At 60.9% G+C, this 17,462-nt stretch overlaps 1 protein-coding gene across 1 annotated transcript; it reads left to right on the plus strand.

Annotated features, from left to right (window-relative positions):
* Positions 1-531: 531 nt before the first annotated feature.
* ETHE1 (ETHE1 persulfide dioxygenase) lies at positions 532-15,704 on the plus strand. Its single transcript, XM_080636454.1, has 7 exons — positions 532-654; positions 8,505-8,649; positions 9,354-9,499; positions 12,599-12,728; positions 13,793-13,882; positions 15,397-15,513; positions 15,594-15,704. The coding sequence occupies exons 1-7, from the start codon at positions 574-576 to the stop codon at positions 15,644-15,646; spliced, it is 762 nt and encodes a 253-aa protein (XP_080492580.1). The 5' UTR covers positions 532-573; the 3' UTR covers positions 15,647-15,704.
* The last annotated feature ends 1,758 nt before the right edge of the window (positions 15,705-17,462 follow it).

Raw genomic sequence — 17,462 nt, forward strand, 5'->3', positions numbered from 1 at the left:
GCCCCTTTAAGCCTATGGCCTCTTTAAGCCCATTGCCCCTTTAAGCCATTTCGCCTTTAAGCCCATTGCCCCTTTAAGCCTATGGCCTCTTTAAGCCCATTGCCCCTTTAAGCCCGTTGCCCCTTTAAGCCTATGGCCTCTTTAAGCCCATTGCCCCTTTAAGCCCATTGCCCCTTTAAGCCATTGCCCCTTTAAGCCATTTCGCCTTTAAGCCCATTGCCCCTTTAAGCCATTGCCTCTTTAAGCCCATTGCCCCTTTAAGCCTATGGCCTCTTTAAGCCATTGCCCCTTTAAGCCATTTTGCTTTTAAACCCATTCCTGCTTTAAGCCCATTGCCCTTTTAAGCCCATTGCCCCTTGAAGCCATTGCCCCTTTAAGCCATTGCCCCTTGAAGCCATTACTGCTTTAAGCCATTGCCCCTTTAAGCCATTGCCCCTTTAAGGCCGTTGCCCCTTGAAGCCATTGCGCCTTTAAGGCTCCTCCCACCATTGCCCCTTTAGGGCCCCTCCCTTCCGCTCTCAGCGCCTCTTAAAGGCGCCGCGTCTCTCCCTCCGCTTCCGGTCCCCCCCGGTCATGTGGCTCCGCCGCGTCCCCGCCGCCATCGCGGCCCGTCGGGGCTACGGCACCGCGGGGCGGCGGCTGCTGCTGCGGCAGGTACCGGGGGGGCCGATGGCGGCGGGGGGAACCCGGAAGTAGGGCTTGGGGAAAAGTCATGTGATGGGGGGGTGGGGTTGGGCAGATAACAGGGGTCACCGGTGGGTCATACGGGGGGGGTCATGTGGTATCATGGGGGGTCACGTGTTGTTATATGGGGGTCATATGTTATCGCATGTTAGCATGAGGGTCCTGTGTTTTACCATGCTGGGCCCCTGTTCCCGTGCCGTTCCCGTCCCGTTCCCGTCCCGTTCCCGTCCTGTTCCCGTCCCGTTCCCGTGTCATTCCCGTGTCATTCCCGTGTCATTCCCGTGTCGTTCCCGTGTCGTTCCCGTGCCGTTCCCGTGTCATTCCCGTGTCGTTCCCGTGTCATTCCCGTGCCGTTCCTCTGTCATTCCCGTGCCGTTCCCGTGTCATTTCCGTGCCATTCCCGTGTCATTCCCGTGTCATTCCCGTGTCATTCCTGTGTCGTTCTCGTGCCGTTCCCGTGCCATTCCCGTGTCATTCCCGTGTCATTCCCGTGTCGTTCCCGTGTCGTTCCCGTGCCGTTCCCGTGTCATTTCCGTGCCATTCCCGTGTCATTCCCGTGTCGTTCCCGTGTCATTCCCGTGTCATTCCCGTGTCGTTCCCGTGTCGTTCCCGTGTCATTCCCGTGTCGTTCCCGTGCCGTTCCCGTGTCATTCCCGTGTCGTTCCCGTGCCGTTCCCGTGTCATTCCCGTGTCATTCCCGTGTCGTTCCCGTGTCGTTCCCGTGTCATTCCCGTGTCATTCCTGTGTCGTTCTCGTGCCGTTCCCGTGTCATTCCCGTGTCATTCCCGTGTCGTTCCCGTGTCGTTCCCGTGTCATTCCCGTGTCGTTCCCGTGCCGTTCCCGTGTCATTCCCGTGTCGTTCCCGTGCCGTTCCCGTGTCATTCCCGTGTCATTCCCGTGTCGTTCCCGTGTCGTTCCCGTGTCATTCCCGTGCCATTCCCGTGTCATTCCCGTGTCATTCCCGTGTCGTTCCCGTGTCGTTCCCGTGTCATTCCCGTGTCGTTCCCATGTCGTTCCCGTGTCGTTCCCGTGCCGTTCCCGTGTCATTCCCGTGTCATTCCCGTGTCGTTCTCGTGCCGTTCCCGTGTCGTTCCCGTGTCATTTCCGTGCCATTCCCGTGTCATTCCCGTGTCGTTCCCGTGCCATTCCCGTGTCATTCCCGTGTCGTTCCCGTGTCGTTCCCGTGTCATTCCCGTGCCGTTCCCGTGCCATTCCCGTGTCATTCCCGTGTCGTTCCCGTGTCGTTCCCGTGCCGTTCCCGTGTCGTTCCCGTGTCGTTCCCGTGCCGTTCCCGTGTCGTTCCCGTGTCATTTCCGTGCCATTCCCGTGTCATTCCCGTGTCGTTCCCGTGTCGTTACCGTGTCGTTCCCGTGTCATTTCCGTGCCATTCCCGTGTCATTCCCGTGTCGTTCCCGTGTCGTTCTCGTGCCGTTCCCGTGTCATTCCCGTGTCATTCCCGTGTCATTCCCGTGTCATTCCCGTGTCATTCCCGTGCCGTTCCCGTGTCATTTCCGTGCCATTCCCGTGTCATTCCCGTGTCATTCCCGTGTCATTCCCGTGTCGTTCCCGTGTCGTTCCCGTGTCGTTCTCGTGCCGTTCCCGTGTCGTTCCCGTGTCATTTCCGTGCCATTCCCGTGTCATTCCCGTGCCATTCCCGTGTCGTTCCCGTGCCGTTCCCGTGTCGTTCCCGTGTCGTTCCCGTGTCGTTCCCGTGTCGTTCCCGTGCCGTTCCCGTGTCATTTCCGTGCCATTCCCATGCCATTCCCGTGCCGTTCCCGTGTCGTTCCCGTGTCATTTCCGTGCCATTCCCGTGTCATTCCCGTGCCGTTCCCGTGTCGTTCCCGTGTCATTTCCGTGCCTTTCCCGTGTCATTCCCGTCCCGTTCCCGTGCCGTTCCCGTGTCGTTCCCGTGTCATTTCCGTGCCATTCCCGTGTCATTCCCGTCCCGTTCCCGTGTCGTTCCCGTGTCGTTCCCGTGCCGTTCCCGTGCCGTTCCCGTGTCGTTCCCGTGCTGTTCCTCTGTCATTCCCGTGTCGTTCCCGTGCCGTTCCCGTGTCGTTCCCGTGCTGTTCCTCTGTCATTCCCGTGCCGTTCCCGTGCCGTTCCCGTGTCGTTCCCGTGCCGTTCCCGTGCCGTTCCCGTGTCATTCCCGTGCCGTTCCCATGTCGTTCCCGTGCCGTTCCCGTGTCATTCCCGTGTCGTTCCCGTGCCGTTCCCGTGCCGTTCCCGTGTCATTCCCGTGTCATTCCCGTGCCGTTCCCGTGTCATTCCCGTGCCGTTCCCATGTCGTTCCCGTGCCGTTCCCGTGTCATTCCCGTGTCGTTCCCGTGCCGTTCCCGTGCCATTCCCGTGTCATTCCCGTGCCGTTCCCGTGTCATTCCCGTGTCATTCCCGTGCCGTTCCCGTGTCATTCCCGTGTCATTCCCGTGTCATTCCCGTGCCGTTCCCGTGTCATTCACGTGTCATTCCCGTGTCATTCCCGTGTCATTCCCGTGTCATTCCCGTGCCGTTCCCGTGTCGTTCCCGTGTCATTCCCGTGTCATTCCCGTGTCGTTCCCGTGTCATTCCCGTGTCATTCCCGTGCCGTTCCCGTGTCGTTCCCGTGTCATTCCCGTGTCATTCCCGTGCCGTTCCCGTGTCATTCCCGTCCCGTTCCCGTGTCGTTCCCGTGTCGTTCCCGTCCCGTTCCCGTCCCGTTCCCGTGTCGTTCCCGTGTCATTCCCGTGTCATTCCCGTCCCGTTCCCGTGTCGTTCCCGTGCCGTTCCCGTGCCGTTCCCGTGTCATTCCCGTGTCATTCCCGTGTCATTCCCGTGCCGTTCCCGTGTCATTCCCGTGTCATTCCCGTGCCATTCCCGTGTCATTCCCGTGTCATTCCCGTGCCTTTCCCGTGCCATTCCCGTGCCATTCCCGTGCCGTTCCCGTGTCATTCCCGTGTCATTCCCGTGTCATTCCCGTGCCTTTCCCGTGCCATTCCCGTGTCATTCCCGTGTCATTCCCGTGCCGTTCTCGTGTCGTTCCCGTGTCATTCCCGTCCCGTTCCCGTGTCATTCCCGTGTCATTCCCGTGCCGTTCCCGTGCCGTTCCCGTGCCGTTCCCGTGTCATTCCCGTGCCGTTCCCGTGTCATTCCCGTGCCGTTCCCGTGCCGTTCCCGTGTCATTCCCGTGTCATTCCCGTGTCATTCCCGTGCCGTTCCCATGTCATTCCCGTGCCGTTCCCGTGTCATTCCCGTGTCATTCCCGTGCCATTCCCGTGCCGTTCCCGTGTCATTCCCGTGCCGTTCCCGTGTCATTCCCGTGCCGTTCCCGTGTCATTCCCGTGTCATTCCCGTGCCATTCCCGTGCCGTTCCCGTGTCATTCCCGTGCCGTTCCCGTGTCATTCCCGTGCCGTTCCTCTGTCATTCCCGTGTCGTTCCCGTGTCATTCCCGTGCCGTTCCTCTGTCATTCCCGTGCCGTTCCCGTGTCATTTCCGTGCCATTCCCGTGTCATTCCCGTGTCATTCCCGTGTCATTCCTGTGTCGTTCTCGTGCCGTTCCCGTGTCATTCCCGTGTCATTCCCGTGTCATTCCCGTGTCGTTCCCGTGTCATTTCCGTGTCATTCCCGTGTCGTTCCCGTGTCGTTCCCGTGCCGTTCCCGTGTCATTTCCGTGCCATTCCCGTGTCATTCCCGTGTCATTCCCGTGTCATTCCCGTGTCGTTCTCGTGCCGTTCCCGTGTCATTCCCGTGTCATTCCCGTGTCGTTCCCGTGTCGTTCCCGTGTCATTCCCGTGTCGTTCCCGTGCCGTTCCCGTGTCATTCCCGTGTCGTTCCCGTGTCATTCCCGTGTCATTCCCGTGTCGTTCCCGTGTCATTCCCGTGTCATTCCCGTGTCATTCCCGTGTCGTTCCCGTGTCATTCCCGTGTCATTCCCGTGTCGTTCCCGTGTCGTTCCCGTGTCATTCCCGTGCCGTTCCCGTGTCATTCCCGTGTCGTTCCCGTGCCGTTCCCGTGTCATTCCCGTGTCATTCCCGTGTCATTCCCGTGTCGTTCCCGTGTCATTTCCGTGTCATTCCCGTGTCGTTCCCGTGTCGTTCCCGTGCCGTTCCCGTGTCATTTCCGTGCCATTCCCGTGTCATTCCCGTGTCGTTCCCGTGTCATTCCCGTGTCGTTCCCGTGTCATTCCCGTGTCATTCCCGTGTCATTCCCGTGTCGTTCTCGTGCCGTTCCCGTGTCATTCCCGTGTCATTCCCGTGTCGTTCCCGTGTCGTTCCCGTGTCATTCCCGTGTCGTTCCCATGTCGTTCCCGTGTCGTTCCCGTGCCGTTCCCGTGTCATTCCCGTGTCATTCCCGTGTCGTTCTCGTGCCGTTCCCGTGTCGTTCCCGTGTCATTTCCGTGCCATTCCCGTGTCATTCCCGTGTCGTTCCCGTGCCATTCCCGTGTCATTCCCGTGTCGTTCCCGTGTCGTTCCCGTGTCATTCCCGTGCCGTTCCCGTGCCATTCCCGTGTCATTCCCGTGTCGTTCCCGTGTCGTTCCCGTGCCGTTCCCGTGTCGTTCCCGTGTCATTTCCGTGCCATTCCCGTGTCATTCCCGTGTCATTCCCGTGCCGTTCCCGTGCCGTTCCCGTGTCGTTCCCGTGTCGTTCCCGTGTCGTTCCCGTGTCATTTCCGTGCCATTCCCGTGTCATTCCCGTGTCGTTCCCGTGTCGTTCTCGTGCCGTTCCCGTGTCGTTCCCGTGTCATTTCCGTGCCATTCCCGTGTCATTCCCGTGTCATTCCCGTGCCGTTCCCGTGCCGTTCCCGTGTCATTCCCGTGTCGTTCCCGTGTCGTTCCCGTGTCATTCCCGTGTCGTTCTCGTGCCGTTCCCGTGTCGTTCCCGTGTCATTTCCGTGCCATTCCCGTGTCATTCCCGTGTCGTTCCCGTGTCGTTCCCGTGTCGTTCCCGTGTCGTTCCCGTGTCGTTCCCGTGTCGTTCCCGTGTCGTTCCCGTGCCGTTCCCGTGTCATTTCCGTGCCATTCCCATGCCATTCCCGTGCCGTTCCCGTGTCGTTCCCGTGTCATTTCCGTGCCATTCCCGTGTCATTCCCGTGCCGTTCCCGTGTCGTTCCCGTGTCATTTCCGTGCCTTTCCCGTGTCATTCCCGTCCCGTTCCCGTGCCGTTCCCGTGTCGTTCCCATGCCGTTCCCGTGTCGTTCCCGTGTCATTTCCGTGCCATTCCCGTGTCATTCCCGTCCCGTTCCCGTGTCGTTCCCGTGTCGTTCCCGTGCCGTTCCCGTGCCGTTCCCGTGTCGTTCCCGTGCTGTTCCTCTGTCATTCCCGTGTCGTTCCCGTGCCGTTCCCGTGTCGTTCCCGTGCTGTTCCTCTGTCATTCCCGTGCCGTTCCCGTGCCGTTCCCATGTCATTCCCGTGCCGTTCCCGTGTCATTCCCGTGCCGTTCCCATGTCGTTCCCGTGCCGTTCCCGTGTCATTCCCGTGTCGTTCCCGTGCCGTTCCCGTGCCGTTCCCGTGTCATTCCCGTGTCATTCCCGTGCCGTTCCCGTGTCATTCCCGTGCCGTTCCCATGTCGTTCCCGTGCCGTTCCCGTGTCATTCCCGTGTCGTTCCCGTGCCGTTCCCGTGCCATTCCCGTGTCCTTCCCGTGCCGTTCCCGTGTCATTCCCGTGTCATTCCCGTGTCGTTCCCGTGTCATTCCCGTGTCATTCCCGTGTCGTTCCCGTGTCATTCCCGTGTCATTCCCGTGCCGTTCCCGTGTCATTCCCGTCCCGTTCCCGTGTCGTTCCCGTGTCGTTCCCGTCCCGTTCCCGTCCCGTTCCCGTGTCGTTCCCGTGTCGTTCCCGTGTCATTCCCGTCCCGTTCCCGTGTCGTTCCCGTGCCGTTCCCGTGTCATTCCCGTGTCATTCCCGTGTCATTCCCGTGTCATTCCCGTGCCGTTCCCGTGCCGTTCCCGTGTCATTCCCGTGCCATTCCCGTGTCATTCCCGTGTCATTCCCGTGCCTTTCCCGTGCCATTCCCGTGTCATTCCCGTGCCGTTCCCGTGCCGTTCCCGTGTCATTCCCGTCCCGTTCCCGTGCCGTTCCCGTGTCATTCCCGTGTCATTCCCGTGTCATTCCCGTGCCTTTCCCGTGCCATTCCCGTGTCATTCCCGTGTCATTCCCGTGCCGTTCCCGTGTCGTTCCCGTGTCATTCCCGTCCCGTTCCCGTGTCATTCCCGTGTCATTCCCGTGCCGTTCCCGTGCCGTTCCCGTGTCATTCCCGTGCCGTTCCCGTGTCATTCCCGTGCCGTTCCCGTGCCGTTCCCGTGTCATTCCCGTGTCATTCCCGTGTCATTCCCGTGCCGTTCCCATGTCATTCCCGTGCCGTTCCCGTGTCATTCCCATGTCGTTCCCGTGCCGTTCCCGTGTCATTCCCGTGTCATTCCCGTGCCATTCCCGTGCCGTTCCCGTGTCATTCCCGTGCCGTTCCCGTGTCATTCCCGTGCCGTTCCCGTGCCATTCCCGTGTCATTCCCGTGTCATTCCCGTGCCGTTCCCGTGTCATTCCCGTGTCATTCCCGTGCCGTTCCCGTGTCATTCCCGTCCCGTTCCCGTGTCGTTCCCGTGTCGTTCCCGTGTCGTTCCCGTGTCGTTCCCGTCCCGTTCCCGTGCCGTTCCCGTGTCATTCCTGTGTCATTCCCGTCCCGTTCCCGTCCCGTTCCCGTGTCGTTCCCGTGTCATTCCCGTGTCGTTCCCGTGTCATTCCCGTGTCATTCCCGTGCCGTTCCCGTGTCATTCCCGTGTCATTCCCGTCCCGTTCCCGTGTCATTCCCGTGTCATTCCCGTGCTGTTCCCGTGCCGTTCCCGTGTCATTCCCGTGTCATTCCCGTGTCGTTCCCGTGTCATTCCCGTGTCATTCCCGTGCCGTTCCCGTGTCATTCCCGTGTCATTCCCGTGCCGTTCCCGTGTCATTCCCGTGTCATTCCCGTGTCATTCCCGTGTCATTCCCGTGTCATTCCCGTGCCGTTCCCGTGTCGTTCCCGTGCCGTTCCCGTGTCATTCCCGTGCCGTTCCCGTGTCATTCCCGTGTCGTTCCCGTGTCATTCCCGTGCCGTTCCCGTGTCATTCCCGTGTCATTCCCGTGCCGTTCCCGTGTCATTCCCGTGCCGTTCCCGTGTCATTCCCGTGTCATTCCCGTGTCGTTCCCGTGTCATTCCCGTGTCATTCCCGTGCCGTTCCCGTGTCATTCCCGTGTCGTTCCCGTGTCATTCCCGTGCCGTTCCCGTGTCATTCCCGTGCCGTTCCCGTGTCATTCCCGTGTCATTCCCGTGCCGTTCCCGTGTCATTCCCGTGTCATTCCCGTGTCATTCCCGTGCCGTTCCCGTGTCATTCCCGTGTCGTTCCCGTCCCGTTCCCGTGCCGTTCCCGTGTCATTCCCGTGTCATTCCCGTGCCGTTCCCGTGTCATTCCCGTGTCGTTCCCGTCCCGTTCCCGTGCCGTTCCCGTGTCATTCCCGTGCCGTTCCCGTGCCGTTCCCGTGTCATTCCCGTGCCGTTCCCGTGTCATTCCCGTGTCATTCCCGTGTCATTCCCGTGCCGTTCCCGTGTCATTCCCGTGTCATTCCCGTGTCATTCCCGTGCCGTTCCCGTGTCATTCCCGTGTCATTCCCGTGCCGTTCCCGTGTCATTCCCGTGTCATTCCCGTGCCGTTCCCGTGCCGTTCCCGTGTCATTCCCGTGTCATTCCCGTGCCGTTCCCGTGTCATTCCCGTGTCATTCCCGTGCCGTTCCCGTGTCATTCCCGTGTCATTCCCGTGCCGTTCCCGTGTCATTCCCGTGTCATTCCCGTGCCGTTCCCGTGCCGTCCCCGCAGCTCTTCGAGGCCTCCTCCTCCTCCTTCACGTACGTGCTGGCGGACGCGGGCTCGGGCGACGCCGTCATCATCGACCCCGTGCTGGAGACGGTGCCCAGGGACACGCGGCTGCTGCGGGAGCTGGGGCTCAGCCTGCGCTACGCGGGTGAGGGACCCCATGGACACCCCATGGACACCCCATGGACACCCCATAGACCCCCATGGACACCCATAGACACCCCATAGACACCCCATGGACACCCCATGGACACCCCATAGACCCCCATGGACACCCATAGACACCCCATGGACACCCCATAGACACCCCATAGACACCCCATGGACACCCCATGGACACCCCATAGACCCCCATGGACACCCATAGACACCCCATAGACACCCCATGGACACCCCATGGACACCCCATGGACACCCCATAGACCCCAATGGACACCCATAGACACCCCATGGACACCCCATGGACACCCCATGGACACCCCATGGACACCCCATAGACCCCCATAGACCCCCATGGACACCCCATGGACACCCCATAGACCCCCATGGACACCCATAGACACCCCATAGACACCCCATGGACACCCCATGGACACCCCATGGACACCCCATGGACACCCCATAGACCCCCATAGACCCCCATAGACACCCATAGCCCCGCCCCCTGCCCCTAAACCCACTCGAAGGGGCTTCGGACCCCTCCAAGTGCCCTAGAGGGGGGTTTGGCCTCCCCATTAACCCTATGGAGCCCTTGGTCCGGGCCTGCCCCCTGCCCCCCCCCCCCCCCCCCCCCCGTTGTGCCCGGCCTTGGTCTCTCCCGGCGCTGACCCCGCCCCCTCGTCCGGCCCGCAGTGAACACGCACTGCCACGCGGATCACGTGACCGGGTCCGGCGCGCTGCGCGCGGCGCTGGGCTGCCGCAGCGCCATCTCGCGGGCGAGCGGCGCACGCGCGGACCTGCTCCTGCGGCACGGGGACGAGCTGCGCTTCGGAGCCTTCGTGAGCCCCACGGCGACCCACGGGGACCCACGGGGACCCATAGGGACCCATAGGGACCCATAGGGACCCATAGAGACCCCATAGAGACCCATAGAGACCCATAGGGACCCATAGGGACCCATAGGGACCCCATAGAGACCCATAGGGACCCATAGGGACCCATAGAGACCCATAGAGACTCCATAGAGACTCCATAGAGACCCCATAGGGACCCATAGAGACCCCATAGGGACCCATAGAGACCCATAGGGACCCATAGGGACCCATAGAAACCCCATAGAGACTCCATAGAGACCCCATAGGGACCCATAGAGACCCCATAGGGACCCATAGAGACCCATAGGGACCCATAGGGACCCATAGAGACCCCATAGAGACCCATAGAGACCCCATAGAGACCCATAGAGACCCATAGAGACCCCATAGAGACCCCATAGAGACCCATAGAGACCCCATAGAGACCCATAGGGACCCATAGGGACCCATAGAGACCCCATAGGGACCCATAGAGACCCATAGAGACCCCATAGAGACCCCATAGAGACCCATAGAGACCCCATAGAGACCCATAGGGACCCATAGGGACCCATAGAGACCCCATAGGGACCCATAGAGCCCCATAGAGACCCATAGAGACCCCATAGGGACCCATAGGGACCCCATAGAGACCCCATAGGGACCCATAGGGACCCATAGAGACCCCATAGAGACCCATAGAGACCCCATAGAGACCCATAGGGACCCATAGGGACCCATAGAGACCCCATAGGGACCCATAGAGCCCCATAGAGACCCATAGAGACCCATAGAGCCCCATAGAGACCCATAGAGACCCCATAGGGACCCATAGAGCCCCATAGAGACCCATAGAGACCCATAGGGACCCATAGAGACCCATAGAGACCCCATAGAGACCCCAAAGGGACCCATAGGGACCCATAGAGACCCCATAGAGACCCCATAGAGACACCATAGAGACCCCATAGAGACCCATAGGGGCACTTTGAGACCTATGGGGGGGCACACGCCCCATTGAACCCTATGTGGGGAGACACCCATTGATCCCTATGGGGGGGCCATTGATACCTATAGGGACGGATTGACACCTGTGGGAACCCATTGAACCCTATTGATCCCTATGGGGTCCCATTGAACCCTATGGGGGTGGGAAACCCTATTGATCCCTATGGGGTCCCACTGAACCCTATGGGGGTGGGAAACCCTATTGATCCCTATGGGGTCCCATTGAACCCTATGGGGGGTGGGAAACCTTATTGATCCCTATGGGGTCCCATTGAACCCTATGGGGGGTGGGAAACCCTATTGATCCCTATGGGGTCCCCTTGAACCCTATGGGGGTGGGAAACCCTATTGATCCCTATGGGGTCCAATTGAACACTATGGGGGTGGGAAACCCTATTGCTCCCTATGGGGTCCCATTGAACCCTATGGGGGTGGGAAACCCTATTGCTCCCTATGGGGTCCCATTGAACCCTATGGGGGTGGGAAACCCTATTGCTCCCTATGGGGTCCCACTGAACCCTATGGGGGTGGGAAACCTTATTGATCCCTATGGGGTCCCATTGAACCCTATGGGGGTGGGAAACCCTATTGATCCCTATGGGGTCCCATTGAACCCTATGGGGGGTGGGAAACCTTATTGATCCCTATGGGGTCCCATTGAACCCTATGGGGGGTGGGAAACCTTATTGATCCCTATGGGGTCCAATTGAACCCTATGGGGGTGGGAAACCCTATTGATCCCTATGGGGTCCCCTTGAACCCTATGGGGGTGGGAAACCCTATTGATCCCTATGGGGTCCAATTGAACACTATGGGGGTGGGAAACCCTATTGCTCCCTATGGGGTCCCACTGAACCCTACGGGGGTGGGAAACCCTATTGATCCCTATGGGGACTCATTGAACCCTATGGGGGTGGGAAACCCTATTGATCCCTATGGGGTCCCACTGAACCCTATGGGGGTGGGAAACCCTATTGATCCCTATGGGGACTCATTGAACCCTATGGGGGTGGGAAACCCTATTGCTCCCTATGGGGTCCCCTTGAAACCTATGGGGGTGGGAAACCCTATTGATCCCTATGGGGTCCCATTGAACCCTATGGGGGTGGGAAACCCTATTGATCCCTATGGGGTCCAATTGAACACTATGGGGGTGGGAAACCTTATTGATCCCTATGGGGTCCCACTGAACCCTACGGGGGTGGGAAACCCTATTGATCCCTATAGGGACTCATTGAACCCTATGGGGGTGGGAAACCCTATTGATCCCTATGGGGACCCATTGAACCCTATGGGGGGTGGGAAACCTTATTGATCCCTATGGGGTCCAATTGAACCCTATGGGGGTGGGAAACCCTATTGCTCCCTATGGGGTCCCGTTGAACCCTATGGGGGTGGGAAACCCTATTGATCCCTATGGGGACCCATTGAACCCTATGGGGGTGGGAAACCCTATTGATCCCTATGGGGTCCCACTGAACCCTACGGGGGTGGGAAACCCTATTGATTCCTATGGGGTCCCATTGAACCCTATGGGGGTGGGAAACCCTATTGCTCCCTATGGGGTCCCCTTGAACCCTATGGGGGTGGGAAACCCTATTGCTCCCTATGGGGTCCCCTTGAACCCTATGGGGGTGGGAAACCCTATTGCTCCCTATGGGGTCCCCTTGAACCCTATGGGGGTGGGAAACCCTATTGATCCCTATGGGGTCCCACTGAACCCTACGGGGGTGGGAAACCCTATTGATTCCTATGGGGTCCCATTGAACCCTATGGGGGTGGGAAACCCTATTGCTCCCTATGGGGTCCCCTTGAACCCTATGGGGGTGGGAAACCCTATTGCTCCCTATGGGGTCCCCTTGAACCCTATGGGGGTGGGAAACCCTATTGCTCCCTATGGGGTCCCCTTGAACCCTATGGGGGTGGGAAACCCTATTGCTCCCTATGGGGTCCCCTTGAACCCTATGGGGGTGGGAAACCCTATTGATCCCTATGGGGTCCCATTGAACCCTATGGGGGTGGGTGGGGCTGTGTTGTGGGCGGAGCCTCCTTAGGCCACGCCCCCCCCCCCCGCAGGCGCTGCGGGCACGCGCGAGCCCCGGGCACACGGCCGGGTGCTTGACGCTGGTGCTGGACGATGAATCCATGGCGTTCACCGGGGACGCGCTGCTCATCCGGGGCTGCGGCCGCACCGACTTCCAGCAGGGCAGGCACTGGGAAGGGACCGGGATAGAGTGGGAAGGGATTGGGATGGACTGGGATAGAGTGGGAAGGGATTGGGATGGACTGGGATAGAGTGGGAAGGGATTGGGATGGACTGGGATAGAGTGGGAAGGGATTGGGATGGACTGGGATAGAGTGGGAGGGGATTGGGATGGACTGGGATAGAGTGGGAGGGGATTGGGATGGACTGGGATAGAGTGGGAAGGGATTGGGATGGACTGGGATAGAGTGGGAGGGGATTGGGATGGACTGGGATAGAGTGGGAAGGGATTGGGATGGACTGGGATAGAGTGGGATGGGATTGGGATGGACTGGGATAGAGTGGGAGGGGATTGGGATGGACTGGGATAGAGTGGGAAGGGATTGGGATGGACTGGGATAGAGTGGGAGGGGATTGGGATGGACTGGGATAGAGTGGGAAGGGATTGGGATGGACTGGGATAGAGTGGGAGGGGATTGGGATGGACTGGGATAGAGTGGGAAGGGATTGGGATGGACTGGGATAGAGTGGGAGGGGATTGGGATGGACTGGGATAGAGTGGGAAGGGATTGGGATGGACTGGGATAGAGTGGGATGGGATTGGGATGGACTGGGATAGAGTGGGAGGGGATTGGGATGGACTGGGATAGAGTGGGAAGGGATTGGGATGGACTGGGATAGAGTGGGAGGGGATTGGGATGGACTGGGATAGAGTGGGAAGGGATTGGGATGGACTGGGATAGAGTGGGAGGGGATTGGGATGGACTGGGATAGAGTGGGAAGGGATTGGGATGGACTGGGATAGAGTGGGAAGGGATTGGGATGGACTGGGATAGAGTGGGAGGGGATTGGGATGGACTGGGATAGAGTGGGAGGGGATTGGGATGGACTGGGATAGAGTGGGAGGGGATTGGGATGGACTGGGATAGAGTGGGAAGGGATTGGGATGGACTGGGATAGAGTGGGAGGGGATTGGGATGGACTGGGATAGAGTGGGAAGGGATTGGGATGGATGGGAGCGGATGGGGATGGGCAAGGGGAGGAGCTCGTTGCCCCGGCGCCCCCAGGCTGTGCCCGCACCCTGCACCGCTCCGTGCACGAGCAGATCTTCACCCTGCCCGAGGAGTGCCTGGTCTACCCCGCGCACGACTACAACGGTGAGGGCACCGGGGGGCACCGGGGGGCACCGGGGGGCACTGGGGGGGGCACCGGGGGGCGCCGGGGGGCGCTGGGGGGGCAATGAGGGGCACTTGTGGGGTGCTCGTGGGTCACTCGTGGGTCACTTATGGGTCACTTTGGGACACTCATGGGTCACTTGTGGGTCACTTTGGGTCACTTGTGGGTCACTTTTGGTCACTTTGGGTCACTCGTGGGTCACTTATGGGTCACTCGTGGGTCACTCGTGGGTCACTTTTGGTCACTTTGGGTCACTTATGGGTCACTTGTGGGTCACTCGTGGGTCACTTGTGGGTCACTTTGGGTCACTTGTGGGTCACTTATGGGTCACTTATGGGTCACTTGTGGGTCACTCGTGGGTCACTCGTGGGTCACTTATGGGTCACTTGTGGGTCACTCGTGGGTCACTTATGGGTCACTCGTGGGTCACTTATGGGTCACTTGTGGGTCACTCGTGGGTCACTTATGGGTCACTTGTGGGTCACTTATGGGTCACTCGTGGGTCACTTTGGGTCACTTGTGGGTCACTTTTGGTCACTTTGGGTCACTCGTGGGTCACTTATGGGTCACTCGTGGGTCACTTATGGGTCACTCGTGGGTCACTCGTGGGTCACTTATGGGTCACTCGTGGGTCACTTATGGGTCACTCGTGGGTCACTCGTGGGTCACTTATGGGTCACTTGTGGGTCACTTGTGGGTCACTTTGGGTCACTTATGGGTCACTCGTGGGTCACTTTGGGTCACTTTGGGTCACTTATGGGTCACTCGTGGGTCACTCGTGGGTCACTTATGGGTCACTCGTGGGTCACTTTGGGTCACTTATGGGTCACTCGTGGGTCACTCGTGGGTCACTTATGGGTCACTCGTGGGTCACTCGTGGGTCACTCGTGGGTCACTTATGGGTCACTTTGGGTCACTTGTGGGTCACTCGTGGGTCACTCGTGGGTCACTTATGGGTCACTTTGGGTCACTTGTGGGTCACTCGTGGGTCACTCGTGGGTCACTTATGGGTCACTCGTGGGTCACTCGTGGGTCACTTATGGGTCACTTGTGGGTCACTCGTGGGTCACTTTGGGTCACTTTGGGTCACTTATGGGTCACTCGTGGGTCACTCGTGGGTCACTTATGGGTCACTCGTGGGTCACTCGTGGGTCACTCGTGGGTCACTCGTGGGTCACTTATGGGTCACTCGTGGGTCACTCGTGGGTCACTTATGGGTCACTTGTGGGTCACTTATGGGTCACTCGTGGGTCACTTTGGGTCACTTTGGGTCACTTATGGGTCACTCGTGGGTCACTCGTGGGTCACTTATGGGTCACTCGTGGGTCACTCGTGGGTCACTCGTGGGTCACTCGTGGGTCACTTATGGGTCACTTGTGGGTCACTTATGGGTCACTTTGGGTCACTTGTGGGTCACTCGTGGGTCACTCGTGGGTCACTCGTGGGTCACTTATGGGTCACTTGTGGGTCACTTGTGGGTCCCGTCTCCCCGCAGGGCACACGGTCTCCACGGTGGGGGAGGAGCGGCGCCTCAACCCCCGCCTCACGCTGAGCCCCGACGCCTTCGTCGCCCTCATGGAGGGGCTGCGGCTGCCCCGCCCCCGCCGCATGGGTAAAAGGGGCGGGGCTAAGAGGGGGGGCGGGGCTAAAAGGGAGGGGGCGGGGCTCTGAGGCCTCTCCCCCCCCCTCCAGACGAGGCTGTCCCAGCCAATCTCCGCTGCGGGATCCAGGATGAGCCCGTTTAGCCCCGCCCCCCCCGCCCAAGCCCCGCCCCCCAATAAAAGACCAATCCCGCCCTTGTTCCACCGCAGCCGTTTATTGCCCCATAGCGGGGGATGTGGGGGGGGGGAGGGATGTGGGGTGCCCCATAAGTGCCCTGTAGGCGAAAAGGAGGCCGGGATGTGCACTGATGGGGCGGCTTATGGGGGGGGGGGGTCACTTATGGGGCACCCTATAAGTGCCACCTTTACGTGGGGGTGCCCCACTGAACGAAAGGGGGCAGGAGGGGCACTGATGGGGCACGCTGTGGGGTGGGGGGGCGCCTGTCCCATGCAATGCCCCACTTATGGGGCGCCCCATAGAGGCCTTAGAGGAGGAGGAGCAAGAGGAAGGGGAGGGGCCACAGCCCCGCCCCCAGGGGGTGGCTCCGCCCCACGGGGCCCTTGACGCCATCTTTGCGCTCCAGGGGGCGCCCTGCACGGCCGGCGGCCATCTTGGAATCCATGGCGTCCGCGTTGGCGTCGATGGCGGCCCCGGGGTGCTCAGCGGCGGCCGCGTGGGCCGTGGGGGCGGCCATCTTGGCCATGGTGGCCGCCATGTTGCTTTTGGTGGCAGACGCACTGGTCTTGGTGGCTGCCATATTGGGTTCGGCCCCCTTGGCTACGGTAGGCACCATACTGCCTATGGAGGCGGCCATATTGGCTTTGCTGGCGGCCATATTGGCTGCAGTGGGCGCCATATTGCTTGTGGAGGCGGCCATATTGGCTTTGCTGGCGGCCATATTGGCTGCAGTGGGCGCCATATTGCTTGTGGAGGCGGCCATATTGGCTTTGGTGGCAGCCACGTCGCCCATGGAGGCGGCCATCTTGGCGGTGGCCTCGTCCCCCCGTGCCGCCTTTGGCGGGCCCGGCCGTGGGGCCGTGGGGCTGCGGGAGGAGCTCGAGCCGGGGCAGGTCGGGGGCGAAGAGGCTGCGGGTCCCTATGGGGCCGTTGCAGAGGTCTCCGGCGCAGCAGGAGCCCCTCCAGCCCCACGGCGTCGTCCCCTCGGGGCTCGGGGGCGCAGGTCGGGTCCCGCACGCAGCCCCGCACCTCCGCCACCGCCGGGACCCACCTGGGGGGGGGGGGGAGATGGCGGACGTCAGCCCCACGGCTGCCCCATAGGGAGGTGTTACAGCAACCCGGCCCATAGGGCGCTCCGTGGTCGCCATGGTGACCAATGATGCTCTCCAAGAGGGTTGCCATGGCAACAGCCCCCCCCCCCCATGCCCTACGGAGACCCCCATCGCATCACCATGGCAACCACTCCCTGGCCACCGCGGCAACCAATGGGGCTTAGCCCGCCGCCGCCCCCCCCCCCCCAAGCTCTCCCATTGGCTCTCACCCAGCGTCACGGTGACGTTGCCATGGAAACAGCCGCGGAGGTCCCCGTAGCACTCCACGATGGTGGGGGCGGAGCAGGGGCCGGCGTCAGGGCAACCGAAGCAGCGCAGCCCATTGGGCGCCCGCGCCGTGACGTTGGCTGCGGGGGCGGGGCCACGCATGCGCCTTATACCCCCAGTTCCCACCCCCAGTGACCCCCAGTGACCCCATTCCCCATTCCCATTCCCCCCATTCCCATTCCCCCCCATTCCCATTCCCCCATTCCCATTCCCCCCATTCCCATTCCCCCCCATTCCCATTCCCCCCATTCCCATTCCCCCCATTCCCATTCCCCCATTCCCATTCCCCCCATTCCCATTTCCCCCCCATTCCCATCCCCCCATTCCCATCCCCCCCATTCCCATCCCCCCCATTCCCATCCCCCCCATTCCCATTCCCCCCATTCCCATTTCCCCCCCATTC

Source organism: Psittacula echo (assembly GCF_963264785.1).
Source record: "Psittacula echo genome assembly, chromosome: 33".
Lineage (NCBI taxonomy): Eukaryota > Metazoa > Chordata > Aves > Psittaciformes > Psittacidae > Psittacula > Psittacula echo.

Excerpts from the sequence above, each read along its gene's own strand:
- ETHE1 (XM_080636454.1), top strand. The coding sequence starts at position 574 with ATGTGGCTCCGCCGCGTCCCCGCCGCCATCGCGGCCCGTCGGGGCTAC. Across the intron at positions 655-8,504 it reads GGCGGCTGCTGCTGCGGCAG|CTCTTCGAGGCCTCCTCCTC; the intron begins GTACCGGGGGGG and ends CCGTCCCCGCAG. Across the intron at positions 13,883-15,396 it reads CCCCGCGCACGACTACAACG|GGCACACGGTCTCCACGGTG; the intron begins GTGAGGGCACCG and ends GTCTCCCCGCAG.